Source organism: Genypterus blacodes, unplaced genomic scaffold (assembly GCF_046128005.1).
Source record: "Genypterus blacodes isolate CSIRO-AG114 ecotype Tasmania unplaced genomic scaffold, CSIRO-AGI_Gbla_v1 ptg000240l_1, whole genome shotgun sequence".
Lineage (NCBI taxonomy): Eukaryota > Metazoa > Chordata > Actinopteri > Ophidiiformes > Ophidiidae > Genypterus > Genypterus blacodes.
In genome coordinates, this window is record NW_027467038.1 from 870416 (window position 1) to 887207 (window position 16792).

A 16792-nucleotide genomic window follows, 5' to 3' on the forward strand; every position below is an offset into this window, starting at 1 on the left:
GCCCGACGACGCACCTCAGCCGCCTTTGTGACCAGAAAGAGTTTGTGCTGAAGGACACACACACACACACACACACACACACACACACAGGTGCCCTTTGACCCTGCCACTTGCACTCACTCAGTATCGCAACCATAGTGACACAGAGAGAGGACTTTTCCTCTGTGTGTGTGTGTGTGTGTGTGTGTGCTTGAAGGGGGAGAATGTAGACCCTTATGCTCCATCCACCTCTGTCTCTCTCTCTCTCTCTTTCTCTCTCGCCTCCCCTCTCTCATTCCATCAGGTCCTCACAACACACACCCACTCAAACACACACAGCCTTGAATGCTTCATCTCCTCCACTGGAAAGAGGGGATCAGAGTGAGAGAGAGAGAGAGAGGGAGAGAGAGGGAGAGAGAGAGAAGTTTTCAGTTGGGGGAGGACCAGACAGGCAGAAGCACAGACAGAGTGAGTGAGAGGATCCGGCTGGGTAGTGGGGGGCTTCATTTGTTCCCTTTCTCTCTTTTTGGGGGGCTGTGAGGAGTGCCTGCCTGCCTGCTGCCTCCTCCTCCTCCTCCACCTCCTCGTCCACTTCTTCCTCCTCTCCTCTCGCTTCTCTTCTCACCTCTCCTCTCCCAGCTCCCGCCGTGGGGTCTCAGCTCTCCGTCTCCCTCCCCCCCTCCCTCGCTCCCTACCTCCCGCGGGCGCTGCTGGGAGCCTCCGGGCTGCTGCGCCGCAGGAGGATGTCTCACCGGGAGTCTCCGCCGCCGCCGCCCTCGCCGCCTCCGCCGCCGCTCCCTCCGCAGCAGCCGCCGGAGCTCCTGGGCGTGCGGAGGGTGGACGTGGAGCGAGAGGAGCGTCCGGAGCGCGCAGAGCCGCTGACCGACGCGGAGAGGGAGATCATCCAGGACACGTGGGCGCAGGTGTACAAGAACTGCGAGGACGTGGGGGTCTCCGTGCTCATCAGGTGGGTCTGTGCTCGAGTCCCCGCGGAGAGGCGCGTTTCTCTCGCCCGCGGAAAGTTGTGAAGTACAGACGCACCAAGTTTAGCGAGGTTATTGTGGAATAGTAGATGAATGTTTATGCTCGAGTGCGTTTATAAGCACCTGAAGACCTAAAGCAGCACACACAGACACAGACACAGGCACAGGCAGAGGCAGAGGGAGGCTGGGAGAGGCTTTGGTAATCCAGTGTTCCTGATTTAGACGCACAACTTATCGTCTTTTTCTCTGCTTTCCATTGGTAGTGTTTCTTTTTCAAGTTGTGTGATTATGAAGCGTTTGTGTTAAAGTGAGAGACATTTAAAGTGACGACTCCCTCCTACAAATATCAATGTGACAATTTAAGAGTTTCACAAAACATTCTATAATTATAGAACCTGGATTCCGTGAGTTATGGTAATAAAAAATAAGAAAGATAACGTTATAAATGCAAAGTGGTTATTACAGCGCCACCATCAGGCTGAAGTCAAAACATTGCCAAAGTCCAGATCCTCACCCCTCTAACGAGCCGCAGGACAGACGCGGCTCTGTGTGATCGTGGTCATATGTGATCAGTGAACGCATCACTTCAGACTCGGTCCATATGAGGTTCGGTTCTGTTTGACTGACAGAATCAAACACTGTATTTCCTTCAGTCTTGCAGAACCTGGAGCGTATAATAGATCGCTGCTTGTCATATATCTGATTATTTTGCCTTGTTGTTAGTTTGTTATTGTTATGTCTCATCTGCTTTCTCATCTTGCTGCCTAGAATCATTACCCAATGAGTTTGCTTGGCCCTTTTATTCTTTATTCGCCAGACATCCTCAGGGCATTTAGCGTGTGCAAGTTTGAATCCCTAACACATTTCTCCCTTCTGAACCACACACACACACACACACACACACACACACCCTCTCAGCACTAACTGAACCATGACAGGCATAGTGAAGGAACATTGCATTCCCCTGTCATTAAGATGCTGTAGAAATATTCAACCATTCCACCGTCCACTTACTTCCAATATTTTCCCACTAGACGAAAAAATAATAACACTGAGATGTTAGAAATGGTGAATACGGCAAATGTATGCCTGATATATCTCTGATCTGTGGACAGATGTCCCTATAAGCACTGTGTTGTGTTTAAATCCAACTCCATCTCTCTGTGACCCTGGAGTTGGAACAGGCAGAGCTTTTGTGTTTGAGGGGCTGCAGACCCACGCAGCACCGGGCGGGACGGCTTGTTTTGAATTTATGCATTAGGTGTATAGATACATACTGTATATAAAAGAAGATCCAGTCAGAACTCCCAGCTAAACTGTCTGTGTGTGCGTGTGTGTGTGTGTGTGTGTGTGTGTGTGTGTGTGTGTGTGTGTGTGTGTGTGTGTGTGTGTGTGTGTGTGCTTGTTAGAATGGACAGCGAGTCGAAGCCTTCGGATACAGATGTGAGTGGGGGAAAATGATTTTCAGTTTGAGGTGACAAGAATCCCTAAGGCAGCGACTGGAAGGGGCAGACTGGAAGAGCCTTTGTGTGTGTGTGTGTGTGTGTGTGTGTGTGTGTGTGTCGTGCTCTTATCAGTGGATGACAGCAACAAGCTTTGGCACTTAAATGTCTCTCTCCATGCCTCGCTATCTGCCTTCTCCTCTGTCGCTTCTCCCACTTCTTAGAATCTCTCTCCCTCTCTCTCTCCCTTTCTCTCCCTCTCTCTTTCTCTCTAATGAAAAGATGAAATTTTCATGATGTGTTCAAGCTGTCAAGCACCTAAAGTATCACATTTGTTTTTCCGGACTTGTTCCCCTGCAAGTTTGCATCCAATCGGTGATGTCCTCCCAGTTCCTGACCAATCAGATGCTGCCTAACCTGGAGTAGAATCTAAAATGGTTCCTAGGATAACACATTGTGTCAAGTTGAATTAATAATCTTAATCCGTGTAGTTTGTGTATACCTCTCATCAGCCTTTGTCTGGTCGTCTCTTGGTTACCTAACATAACTTCAGGCTCATGCTGGGTCAAAGTCTCGCATGGTTGAGTTCTTACAGTGTTTGTCAAGATCAACGCATTTTATCGCACATGTGAACACGGATTTGCGTTTGCATGACTATCCATCTGCTTGGGTGCAGGGGTAGAAGAGACGGTGACAAATAGCCTCAGTTCGTCTCACCAATGCGTACAAATTCAATTGTACCAAAGAGTGAGAGCACCCCGGGGCGTGAGCAGAGCAACGCATATGGCAACTCTGTGGACGCAATCAAACCCACAACACTTTGATTCTAATGCGATTGTTGGGTGCTGCACTGCAGGATGGAAGCTCATATTCACAAATCCATTTACAGGAGAAGTTTACACGACTCCATAACCTAATATGGAGTCATAGAGTTTGGACAGTGAGAGGTAAGACGTCCTTCAAGAGTGGCTCAAGGATTTTCCTGGCTTTCCAAAGAATTATGAAACCATGCAGTTCTTATCAAAGCGTGATTAACAAGCTTCACTAACGGCTGCTTTGGCTTTGATGACTTCATTGAAATTCAGAGACAGGTGCAGCAAAGTGTTCACGGCCCTCTCAGGTATAAAAACAATCTTGCTCTTCTCACACGGGGGCCACAACGGTTCTGGTCATGTCCCTGTGTACATAGAGCATCACATCTCTATACCGAAAGTCTCAATCTGGACAAATCTACAGTTTAGATCAAAATACACGGCAATGACTCTAACCCTCTCTCTAAGGAGACTTTTGTCCACTTAAGTCTAACATGTTACAGTTCAGGATCACTTGGACTGGATATTTGCTGTATAATACGAGTTAAAGCAGTTCGTCTAAGTCTAAGTCTCATGTCGCATAGGTCATGGTATAGAATGGGAAAGTTGCCTATATTGTCACTTTACATGCACGCAATAGGCAAAAAAGCAATCAACACCTGTAGATGTACAGAATTATAAGACTTCTTTGGATCCCAGAATATACATGACACATTACATAAGAGAGAGAGTGGTTTAAGGTGTACACAGCCACGGAGGCTCCAGTCACTTCTCACCTGTCAAGAGGCTTCACCAGGGTACAAGCACATTAAAAATTCTGAGCTAACTTACAGGGAACTATCCAGAGTAGATGCTGGATCAGAGTGGTTCACATTTGCTGCACACTTACAGGAATGTAAAGATTATGTCAATTAGAGCTTGTTTATGCTACTATAGCTGCATCCTACGACATACACACACACACACACACACACACAACTTACCAACTGATGACAGGAAATCGTTGCAAGGGACTGTGCTGTAATGTTGCTAGAGACTGACGTTGACCAGGGGAAGCTTGCCTTTGACCAATCAGTGATGTTGTTGTCCCTGTAGTTCTCGAACCATCTGTGAGTAGGTATCCTGGAGAAGGAAGCAGAAAGGGTTCAGGAATACTTGATCTTGAACACTTGTTCCTAGAGCATGTAGTGCCAAAGCCCTCATAATTCTTAAGTTCTGAAGAAGGTTTCTTGTCCCAAAAACGTTTCTGTGGTGAGAGCATGCCTTTCGTCCGGGTGTCACTAGTTGGATTGAGCCGCAGGTTTCTGCACTAGTAAAGGTAAAATGTTTTGTTTTGCATCTATGTGACGATGGTGCTGTAAGCATCACAAACTATCCACGGCTCAACGTTTTCCCAAATGAAATGTGCAAATGGACCAAAACAAAGGACTGAAGGCACACCTAGGCTGAGACAAACATACATAAGCTAACCTTAAGCACAGTAACAGTAAATGACAAAATAGCATGGGACACTTTAAAGGAAACCTCACCGAGACAAACACTGTGTTCTTTTCATGCTGTTCTAACTAGGACAAAAGGCACAAGGTGGTGTATAAAATCCTTGTCACTAAAGGAAAAGAGTGAATATGCATCGTGACAGCTGGGAGAACCGGGCTAGCAGCACCACCGGCAAGGTAGAGCCCTTTGTCAGCCCGGCATGCCACAGGATCTGGAGAGAGTAGACGTTGAGAAACAGAGATGCCGAGGGCCAAACTCCAACCGGGAAATTACTAGAGTAGCAAGTCCAGTCATCTGCAGCACGGACAAGAAGGAAAGTAGGTCAGTGCGTGAGTGTGTGTATGCGTTCGTGTACGTTTATTTATGTCCATCTGCTTTTTATTGGCATTTCTGTCTGTAAATATAACTTAACATTCTTTCATAATGAAGCCTGAGTAGCCTGGCTGACGGAAACTGAAGTTGTGCAGTGGCAAACACACTTCCCTCTCTCTAAACGAGCTGCTGCGTTGTGTCAGCTGTGACGAGTGTGAACAAATCCCTACGTCGAAACAACTGTTCATACCCACAACCCAAGACAAATTCACATATTCTCTGTCTTACATCTCCTATGGTGCCTGGCGAATGGGATTTACTACACCCGGCTAAAATAACTCTCACTGTAAACACTGGCTCGACTTCAAACATGACTCAGACGTATTCCTCGTTTTGTACCACATCATAATCTGTTGTGAAATGAGATTTCAAATGCTCTGGTTAAAAGCTTGTAGGATCCATAGTCTGACTTCATCCTCGAATGTTGTTGGACTATTGTAACACTTGCCTGTTCTGTGCAGTGTGGATTGTTTGACAACACTTTCTATCCTTGTGGTTTGACCTTGGACAAAGTTTGTGGGCTTCTGGTTTATCCACCGCCCTCCCTACCAGGGCCAGTGATGAGTCTCCTCTTTGATCTCCTGCTCAGGTTGTTATCTCAGGTTTCTCTGGGTCACTCATCTCCTCAGGCCAACCAGACTAGCGTCAATCTATTTGAAAATGCATCTATTTTTTATCAGTTCTGGTCTTCCCTCCACACTTCAAACCCCCCAAAAACCTAATCTTTTTGAAAATGCTCTCCAGATGGATCATTCTGAAGACGCCGACTCACAGTTAGCTGATTCTTCATCTTCGGGCCAGTTACACAACAACAATGGTGAATTAGCGTGGCCCACTATTGTTCTCCTCTCTGTCTATTTGATTGCTTGGCCCTGTCCCCTGTCCTGATCTCAGTATAGATCAAGGCAGGTAGGAAATGTCCTGCAGCAAATAGATATCTGGCATTTAGACACCTACACACCCACACACACACACACAGACCTCCCATAGGTTTGGTGGTCATCAGGGCAAGAGCTCCATTTCTGATGCGTCACATCCTGTCCTAACATGTCACATCATCTCTGTTCTGACACACTTATATTGCTGAAATCATTGTAAGCATTCAAATTAGTTAGATTTCGCAGAAGTCACCTTAATTGTACATTTTTAGAGGAGGTTTATGAAGTAAGATACGGTTTTATCTAATTAATTAAACTGAGAGCGTCTATGCCTTCAGTTTGTGTCTTTCCTGGTAGCCGCTCATCGGCACACCTGCATCCAATTACACTCGATGAGACTCAGACTTAACACTCATCAGCGATGCGGCGCCATAATGTGGGTTCAGCCCCGCCAAACAGATGGTGCATAGGTGGATTCTCATCCATTCAGAAATGAAAAGGTGCATCATTTGTTCACCTGGCAGCCAAAAATCTGTGCATACTGAAAACAATCACATGAGATTGATTAGCACTCATGACACGGCGGTGCATTCAAAGGCCTTGAGGATATAATTTGCAGACTGACTGACTGCGGGTCAAATTTTGTTAATAAGTGCCATGAAATGTGAAACATTGCGACTTCAGAGCCTCCAGCTGTTGTCGACCGATTTTTAAGCTTGAGCGCCCGCATGTTTTGGTCAAATGTTAGATTTGCAACTAATGTCTTAATGTCCCAGTTAATCATATTTGATGTCACAGCTGTCATCTGCTCAGGTTTAACTGCCAGCATTTTATGTATAGGAATAATAATGTTAATGACAATAATGCTTATATCTGCCTTTACCTTCAGGCTGTTTGTGTCATTTCTGGCCAAACACTTCCTCGTGAGTCTGGTACTTGGTGGTTGTGTCTATGAGAGATTGTTTTGGTAGCTTAAGTGCCTTAGTGGTGTGAGGTTTGGTTCAGGTCTGGTATTGGATTTCACTTTCCTTCCTCTTAAGTATCATAATGATAATGAGGGAGAGATGGACAAAGTGTTGACGAGGCTCACTGAGTGATCTCAGGTCCACAGGTAGAGATGGATCCAATATGCCAGAAATGTGTGTGTGTTTAGTTGTGTTCTTAAGCCTCTGATGTTGAATGATTGAGTGTGTGTCCAGTCTGATCATCTCTGTCTCTAACAACTAACAACCTTCAAACACAGTGTTTAACCACTGTTCTAACTGAATGAACTGCAGGTAACCACAGCAACTATATTTCTTTGCTTCCTGCTACCAAACCATTCAGCTCTCATTAGTGAGACCTTCATCCAGAACCTAACTGGGGCTTTGGATGTCACCCATTATTAACAACAGAGGTTTGAACGCAGCTTCTTTCTTTTTCTTCCCCTGTGGAATATGGGAATAAAAGCCATCGATGAAACAAACAAATCCCTTTTTTTTTGTGCAGAAAATGGAGTAGAGGTCATTGAAGTGTGCATTCAGTGCTGATGCCATCAAACTATCCTGTTGTGAATGTGTGTGTGTGTGTCTGTGTCTGTGTCTGTGTGTCTGTGTGTGTCTGTGTCTGGTGGTGTTTACAGGCAGCATTACATCACACACTTTACTTACAAAATCATATGTTTTGGTACACATACTAAAAAATATGATTTTGTAATACGTCGTCCAGGCAACAGACACGGAGGAGGTCTGACAAGAACTGGGTGCCACTCTGCATTTGCCGTCTATCACATCAGTCCCATTAGCGCAGCAGGCTGTGTACGAGGCCCTGCAGGTGCAGCGCGGAAAGGGTGAAAGGATGAAAAGAGCCGAGGAACAGCTCGTCCACATCACTGACACTCGTGTCGCTTTGAGCTGTGCAGTTTCTATCAACCCTGCTCTGATTTCACCCATGTTAAGCCTCATTACCTCACCGATCATGCTAATTCATGCTACAGCTTCTGGATCTCTATCTGTGAATGATTAAAATGGGTCAAAATCGTTTTATCCTGCTGAATTCCAAACTTATGTGTGACCTGCTGCTCGAGCACAAATTGCAGCTGTTAATTGGATACGCATGCCTGAACTTTTTCATTAAGTTTGATGCCTCACTGACAAATGCCTCATCTTGCAGGGATTGGCCTCAAAAAACCTCAAGTCCCAAATAGAGTTGTTAGATTTGACTTCCTTGCTGAATAAGAGCGTCTAAGTGTCTGACCACAGTTCTGAAATGTCCCTCTCTAGGTTCTTTGTGAACTTCCCCTCAGCCAAACAGTACTTCAGTCAGTTCCAGGACATGGAGGATCCAGAGGAGATGGAGCGAAGCAGCCAGCTGCGGCACCACGCTCGCAGGGTGATGAACGCCATCAACACAGTGGTGGAGAACCTCCACGACCCAGAGAAGGTGTCCTCTGTTCTGGCCCTGGTGGGAAAGGCTCACGCCATCAAACACAAGGTGGAACCCATGTACTTCAAGGTGAGATCGAACGACACCATCTGATGCTCTAACAGCGCCGTGTGCTCTTTATCTCCTCATCTGTGCTCCTTTAGCTTTGACAGCTGGAAATGTCAACTGCTGTTGTCGAGCTGATGAGCAACGAAGAGAAAGAATGATGAGCCATCATAAATAAATTAGATCCAGTATTTCAAATCCCTCCTTAGGCTGTTAACAGGATAATAAAACATGAAGACAATGCTTTCTTCATCACGCACAAGCATCAGCAGAGGCTTTTGAGTGGAGGAATAGCAAATCCTTTTTACAGATACAAATTTTAATTAAAATGCAATATCCTCAGTGCCTTCCACCCAGAGGGTTTACAGCTACGATCACGTTCTGTGCTTTGCTCCTCTCGTGGTGTGTGAAGCACTTTGGAGCCGAGGTTTTGAACAGTGCACAACTGGCTCAAGTATCGCCAGTGGCTGCCGCTCGCTCCAGTTTGCCAACTTCATCCAGACATTGCTATAGAACTTATAACACTGAGGGGAGAAGCAAGATGAACACAACACAGCTTAACAGGCTCCAGATCTAGACGGATGAAGAAATGAGCTTCAGATACTTATTTTCCCACTTTCAGCCTGTGTCATCATTGCTGTGATTGCTAGAAGCAAAATAAAAAAAAACGTAATAACTTCCAGTGCCAGTTTAAAAGGCTTCAGATTTTTGCCATTTCTTATTCAAATCCATTTAAATTTCCCTCAGCTCCTTCATACTCTCAGGCCTTTCTAACTTCTCCAGACTTTCAGGTACAGATATCATTCAAACATTTTTCCGACCTTCACACTTCAATCTTTCATGCACTGGATTTTTTGCATTCGATTCATCAGGAAAATGCATTTCTAGTTTAATTTGCTTCATCTTTGTGCCCAACGCTTTCATGTTTTGCTGCCTCAACTCTCACCCGCTGCTCTCACTATTTCCATTACAATGAATCCTTTCTATCTCTCTCTCTCTCTCTCTCTCTCAATCATGTTTCTCACTCACCCTTCCTCCTCTCCCTCTCAGATCCTGAGCGGCGTGTTGCTGGAGGTGTTGTCCGAAGACTTCCCAGAGTTCTTCCCAGCAGAGGTGCAGATGGTGTGGGTCAAACTGATGGGAGCGGTGTACTGGCACGTGACCGGCGCCTACACAGAGGTGGGCTGGCTCCAGGTGTCCAGCTCGGCCGTGTGAAGAGTAAGAACAGAGGGGGGGGCCGAGGAGTTTCAAGTGGACTTAATGACGTGAAAGGAAAGGGGGAAATGACGTGTGTGTGTGAGCCCGTATTTTGGTAAATGAAAGAGGGCGGCACTGCCAGGTGTGTGAGGATGTTTTCACAGACACGGAGAAGATGAATCAAGTTTGTTTTACTGGTTTGTTTGACTTTTTGGTGGCATCTTCTGCGTATTAACTGCTGTGGTGTTTCTGCTCGGCACTTTCCATAGATCACTTCTCTCACTTCCTTTTCCGTGGATTTGAGCAGCAAATTTAGGGGCCAGTGTTTGGAATATTTGTGATGCTTTAATGTGCAAAAACCCCTTCGGTCACACCGAGTGAAAACCGACAATGTTGGGTTTAATTACTGAGACTATATGACTTTATAAATGGCAAAGTAACAGTATGTGTCCCCTTTAATCACGTGGGTACAGACTGAAGCTCTGTTCTGTTAATCGTTAGTATCATAGTAAACACAGATATATATTAAAAACTAAATATTGCAGATTTTGACTGTAATGTTTGAGATGAAGAGTGACTGCTGCAGGGAGAGAGAGAGGGACATCTCGGGGTGAAGCCGTGCCTATGAGAGCGCCTCACCAGATAGAGACGTGTCGAGGGAGGAGTGTGAAGCTGCCAGGGGGGCAGAGGGTGGGGGGGACGCCCCGGCTATGGGACCATGGAGCTGCTGACTGTTAATAGATTATCTACGTGTCCTGCTACTATACTGTATCCTCGTATTTAGGGGACCTGCACCCCACTCTCTCTCTCTCGCTCTCTCTCTCTCTCTCGCTCTCTCTATTAATGCATTGCGTGCTCTTAATGTCTTGTTTAACTCTACTGAGGTGTTGTTTGTATAAGTGTACAGTGGGCAAGTGCGCATACACTTCTGCTTTTGTTTACGACTCATTGACTTCCTGAGAGCCTTTGCCTCTTTGCTGAAAGTCCCGGGTAACAGTGTTCTTGCATCACCTCCCTTCCCCTGAACACTCGGCATGCAAGCACTCTCATTGTGAAAGTGAGATGGAAAACATCAGCAGGTGGACAGAATCAACAACCACACGCCGACACACACGTCAACACTAACACAGAGACAAGATGTAACCTCCCCCATGCTAATATTTACAGTCAGCCTGTCAGTTAGTTTACCTCAGCAAAGCCCCATCACAGAGACGTGATGCATTAAAGGCTCCATTAAGGGTTTAGGATGCTCGTGCCGGAGGTCTGACGAAAGCATGTGGGCTTTAGATTTCCTTCACTGGAACTCTGACACATCCAACAGAAGGAATGATGCCAAAAAGAACACAACACAAATCTGGACCGGGGCAACACTGGAAGCTTAAGCGGGACATCTTACCCAGAGTTCCATTAACAACCTCACTTGCTGCAGCACCACTGTGTACACTGAGCAAAAACGGACAATTGTAGGTGCCATCTGTAAAAGCCCACACTCCCCCGCTCTGAGCTCTCAGGTCAGATCAGGACCTGTGGAGTTTGTAATTGGATGAATTTCTGTGGGCTTCAACCTCCGCCGGCTACGAAAATGACAAAACAACCCAAATCACAAGATGTCCTCTATTAGCTCCTTTTTCATCACCACCTCTTCCTAAACTCTGGTTTCGGGATTTAATCACACTTCATTATTTGCCCGTTCTGTATTCTTTCTGATCCATTGCCTTGCTTAACCTCATCTCACCATCAGCAGACTAATCAGAGGCTGGAGACGACGCGCTGGCCTGTTTGCAGTCCCTCATGTGTGCGTCTCTCTGCAGTCTCTTCCCAAATACACTCAGCAAATCTGTTTAGGATGGACATTAGATCCAATCTTTGGTTTGCATCTGCTCTAGCCATGTCCAGTATTTCCCATCTGGTCCCCCTTGGCATCGGCATCTGGCATTAATGAGGAAGTAATGAGTCTCCTCTCCTCGTCATTTGGTCATTCATCTAGTGTTACATCCCATTGCTTGTGTTCGGTCTGCGTCACGGAGGATAAAAAAGGATTCAGAACGGGCAGATGGCGCGGCTTCATCGTATCTTAACTCCATCACACATCAGACAATGTTTTATACGGATCAATTATTCACCTGATGGAAATGGGTTCAACAAATCGGTTAAATTTCACAAACTATTCATTAGACTGCATACCTCCGCCAAGGCTCAAAAGAGTTGGACCACTGGCAAAGTTGGTAACTTTGCGAGGAATCATGCCAACAAAAAAACAGATCGACAAAATATAGACCGGCAAAACCATACACCCAAACAAAGAAGTAGACGACAACAAAATGACAAATCAATACCTGAAAAGCTGTCTTGAACCCTAGACATCCTGATATCTAGGGTTTGATAAACCATCTACTAGTCTACAGTCTTCTGAACCTGGGACACGGAGGGAGGAGAGTGAGTAGAGGGTTCAAAGAAGAGCTTTAAACATTGTCAGTAGTTTTTAAATTACGCCCTTAAAGCTCTCTGAGAAGTGACCGCTGAGCTCTTGCAGAAGATCATTAAAAGCTTCCACTAAACAAGTTGAGTTAGAGTTTACCTGGAGAGTCGTAAGCGTGTCAACACAGCGCTAATAAGACAGACGAATGAGACGCTTTGAGGTCTATCAAAACACACAAGTCAAACAAACCTCGCGCAAAACTATTTCCACTTTGGCTCAAAGAGCTCTGCAGCCAGTAAAGCTGCTGTCGGCCGACGACGATCCGTTTGAAAATCCACCGCCGGAAAGATTCTGCGGTGCTCTTTGAGCTCTGAGGCCTCTTGCTCTCTTTAACCAGCTTGAGATTCAGGAATATTATTGTTAAGCAGAGTACTTGTTTATTAAAAACTGTGTGTGTGTGTGTGTGGTGTGAAACCCGTCACACACTCACACACTCACACTCCATCCACTATTTTCACTCATCGTAAACCCCGAGTGATTTTGGAACGACACCAAAATTAACAATAGTGAGCGAACAGGAACGGATCTCAGTCCAAAATGGTGATGGCAGTATGGGACACCGGTGTCCGTTTTATCACTTTTAGCAACATTTTAAACCAAAACCTCAGAATTTAGCTGCTACCATGACACAAACAAGCTGTTGAAGCATCGTTCATAGCACCGTACAGTCTGACAGGCTACAACAAAGACACTTACACCCGTCTCACACACCGTAACATTGAACTTATACCCCTGCTGTCATTCATCACATGCCTACGAAGAATTTCAGCCCCGTTGCATTCCGCTTCCTCCTGCACAGTATGATTCCAGTACATAAGGGCATCGCAGCATATATGTGCAAATACGTGTTTCTGTTGTGACATGTCAGTCGAGTTGAAAAGTTAGGACTTTATATTTTTTATATCTGTATTGGAATACTGTATATCATGATGTTAATGTAAACGGCGTTGTTGGTTGGAAGGAGTGCAGTGGCTTTGTAGTGTTTAAGCATGTTTGCACCGCCAACCACACACATGTACCTTCGCAGATCTGGGCAAAAATTATTCATGATCATCAATAAAAACATATTGTAAAACCTGTCTGTCTGTCCAATCCTATGATTCAGTTTTTAAAGTCTAACTAACAACATTTTTTTAGGCATTTCCAAATATACAAGCATTATCCGTGTTCTTTGCAATGCTTTAATGTGTCAAACTAAATCCGTTATTACAACACTGCTGTGCACACTGAGCAAAAACAGGCCATTTTAGGCACTACACACGTTTTTTGGGAGGGTGTGTAGTAGAGTAACTTGAACTATGTTACTTGTAGCTGTAATCACATTACAGAGGTCAGAAGCTATGGGTTTGTTCTCCTGAAAGCTTCTCTGTAGCTGTAAACTTCTCTGTTTTCAACTTCAGAGGAGAAAACACAAATGAATTCAGATATTAGAGAACAAAGCAGCAAATATGACATCAGTGGTTCTCACACCTGGGCCTCCATCTCCACCGCACTGCAGAGTTTCCATCTCTCTCCGCTCTATTCAGAAATGATCAAATAAATCAGGTGCGAGTTTGTGCTTTCAGCCTCTTGATTGGTTGAACCTGACAGATTTAACTGATCAGGCTTCGGCAGAGCAGAGACAGAAAACACGCGGCGCTGCGGTGCTTGAGGAGCAGAATTGAAATGCACTGATGGTTGATGAAGCGATGAGAGTGCAAATATACCTTTGACTGAATATGGAGATGTTGTGTACATGTTTGCATGACGCACACACGCTTTATGTGAACCACTATATTAATACAGAAGGCAGAATCCAGATCTGATGAGGTTAAACCAAGTCTACAGAATCATTTTGAGACAACAAAGCGCAGTCTATTTAAACCAAATCATCTATTCGCAGTCATTCCTGTGCAATGCTCATGAAAGAAATACCTTACACCAGATTACATCACCAGGAAGCCTGAAACCATTTACATTTCTGCATAAATCTTGCAGAACGACAGCAGGATAACCTTCAGATAACCAAAATCACCGCCAGGAGACCTCAGCTGACTCTTCTGACCCCACTCTTCTACGCAGCAATATTGAGTGGATGACAGCAAAGGAAACATCTCAAAGCTCAGCACAACGGCGATTAGACACAGAGTACAAATCTAATCGACTCTTCGGATATAAATCTTTCCCATTTGTGTTTTTTCTCATCTCTACTTTCACATTGGGGTCCTGGTAGCAGATAACCCAGCACACCACATCCCCTGCGCCTCCAGGTCTTCAAACACTGTGTGTGTGCCAGTCCCTCCGTTTCAGTAAAAAGAGGAGATGAAATGGGGAGTGATGTAAACGCTCTTAATCAATGATTAATGGCTGCCTGTTTGCTGCTCGACACTCCGGGCGTCTGAGGCTCCAGTGGGAGGTTCATGCAGGGAGGAAGATGCTCCTCTTTCAAACCCATGCAGTAATTTATTCAAACCGCACAGCTCATCATAGAATGGGAAAAGTGACTTTGTATCTGCACTCTGGATGCAGGAATGAAGGATTTGGTTTTGCATTTCTAAGGATTTTTTACAACAACGGTTTAAAACAACAGCTGTGTTTGTGTCATGAAACACAGCAGCAGTGACAGAATGGATTTGCTTCCTCATATGAACTTCAATTTATGACACAAATTTGAATGCATTTCTGCTTCACTTGCTTGATACAAAACCTGTATGAGGCACAAGATTAATGATCTACTTTTATCCTTTGCAATTACTGAATAAGACCTGAGGAGGATGGAACGCCTCCTCCCAGCTGCATTTGATTAAAAGTGGAGCTATCTCCTCCAAAAAGGACTCGCTGCTGATTTCAACTATTGAGTATGAAAGTATCTGTTGGATGATAACTGCTGTCATTCAGCCCTCATTTAATAAATCTGAATTCTCAGCCAACTACTTTAAGACAAAATGCAGAATAACCTGTGGACCATTGTTCAAACTATCACCACTTCCTTCTCATAACATTGAGATTTTTGTAGAAATATTCAGACCTTATTTTGACTTTGGTCTCAAACAATTCTATTAAAAAAAAAAAATCAACAGGGGTCCAAATTAGAAAAATAATAGTAATAACATTTATATTTGAGTTGATGATAAATGGATGGAATTTGATGGAAGTGAAGGTTCAACACAAATGAAACACACAGCTCGTTCAACTGCAGGTAGCCGAATGCATGATACCAACACACACACTACACATCAGCCACAAAAACTACGTGCAGCATAATCTAATCTAATAATCTCCATTATGCAAAATCTCATATATTCTATTTTTCCAGCTTTGTCCTGTGGATGTAAATGAGCTCTAAAGAAGAATCATGAGCTGAATACTGTATGTCGCTATTACTCTGCGGATCAATACGATGAGCTGACATTGCTTTTTTTACAGTTATGGCATCAGCAGTCAGCAAATCTCCACCCCAATACATGAGATAACAAGTGATGAATGCCATAGCAGCTATAGATGAAGCTAAACACGGTGTGGTGACACAGGGACCTACAGGCAGGAGCTGACTTTGGGTGTGACAGGTAAGGAGGTAACGCCACGTCTCTCTCTCTCTCTCTCTCTCTCTCTCTCTCTCTCCCACCAGTGTTTCCGTCATGCAGAGAGTGGCCGACAGGACACTGACTTGTCACCATGGTGACACATTCCCCTGCCTGCTGGAGATTGTCATTTCCGCAGAAACGCTGCTCATTTAGAACTTCAGCTCCCCTGTGGGCCTCGATGCACAAACACACCTGGACAAAGACGGCGGACATGAAAACATGCAGCAAAGATGTCGGGGAGATGAATGTGGACTCAGTGTTACCTGACTCATCAATCATTTACACACACACACACACACACACACACACACACACACACACACACACACACACACACAAACACACACACACACAGGTGAGAGTGACACAGACACACAGGCTGATGTGTTTCCCGTGGTGAAGATGCCAGTTAGCCATGTGGGTTATGTGAGAGTGTGTGTGTGTGTGGGTGTGTGTGTGTGTGTGAGTAACACAGCTGGGCCTTGGAATCTGGACACGATCCACTCAAAATGCTAATGTTTCCTCCATAAATCCTTTCATAGTTCTACAGAACGCAGAGCCGGGCCGGCTCAGGTCAACACAAACAGCGGCTCGGCGGCACTTAAACCTGCTGATGTTAGGCAGCCGTGCATCCCTGCAGCTCTCAATCAACGCAAAGCCCGTGAGGAAGCCTGGAGAATCTTTCCAATTAGGCGGCGTGAGAGCGTCTCAAAGCTGCAGATGAGATGCGCAGCCACATTGCTGCAACTTGACATTCCAGACAGCCACTCCTGTGAACTCCAATCTCTCTCCCCGCCAGTGTGCCAGAGGTTTCCGTGGCCGGGCGCTGACAAGCTGAGTCACGGACGCCGTTGCGGGGAATGTCATCACTGGCTTGACAAAATCCATGTCCTGCATCCTGTCGGGAAGAAAATATAACTTCAGCCTAATGAGATGGAGAAGCGTGTGTGTGTGTGTGTGTGTGTGTGCATGTGTGTGTCCTGGAGCCATCCTCATTACGTTGCCAGATTGTTGTCTCCTTCATGAAACAACGAAGATGTCCTCGTATCCAAGGGAGACGCAGTCTTCAACCTGGCTGTTGTTGAGTTGATCCTCCATCATGTCATCTAACCTACAGGCTG

At 45.3% G+C, this 16792-nt stretch overlaps 1 protein-coding gene across 1 annotated transcript; it reads left to right on the forward strand.

The window, feature by feature from the left end:
- Positions 1-722: 722 nt before the first annotated feature.
- On the forward strand, positions 723-9647 carry cygb2 (cytoglobin 2). The gene is made up of 3 exons (XM_076171181.1): positions 723-946; positions 8225-8456; positions 9483-9647. The coding sequence occupies exons 1-3, from the start codon at positions 723-725 to the stop codon at positions 9645-9647; spliced, it is 621 nt and encodes a 206-aa protein (XP_076027296.1).
- Positions 9648-16792: the final 7145 nt, after the last annotated feature.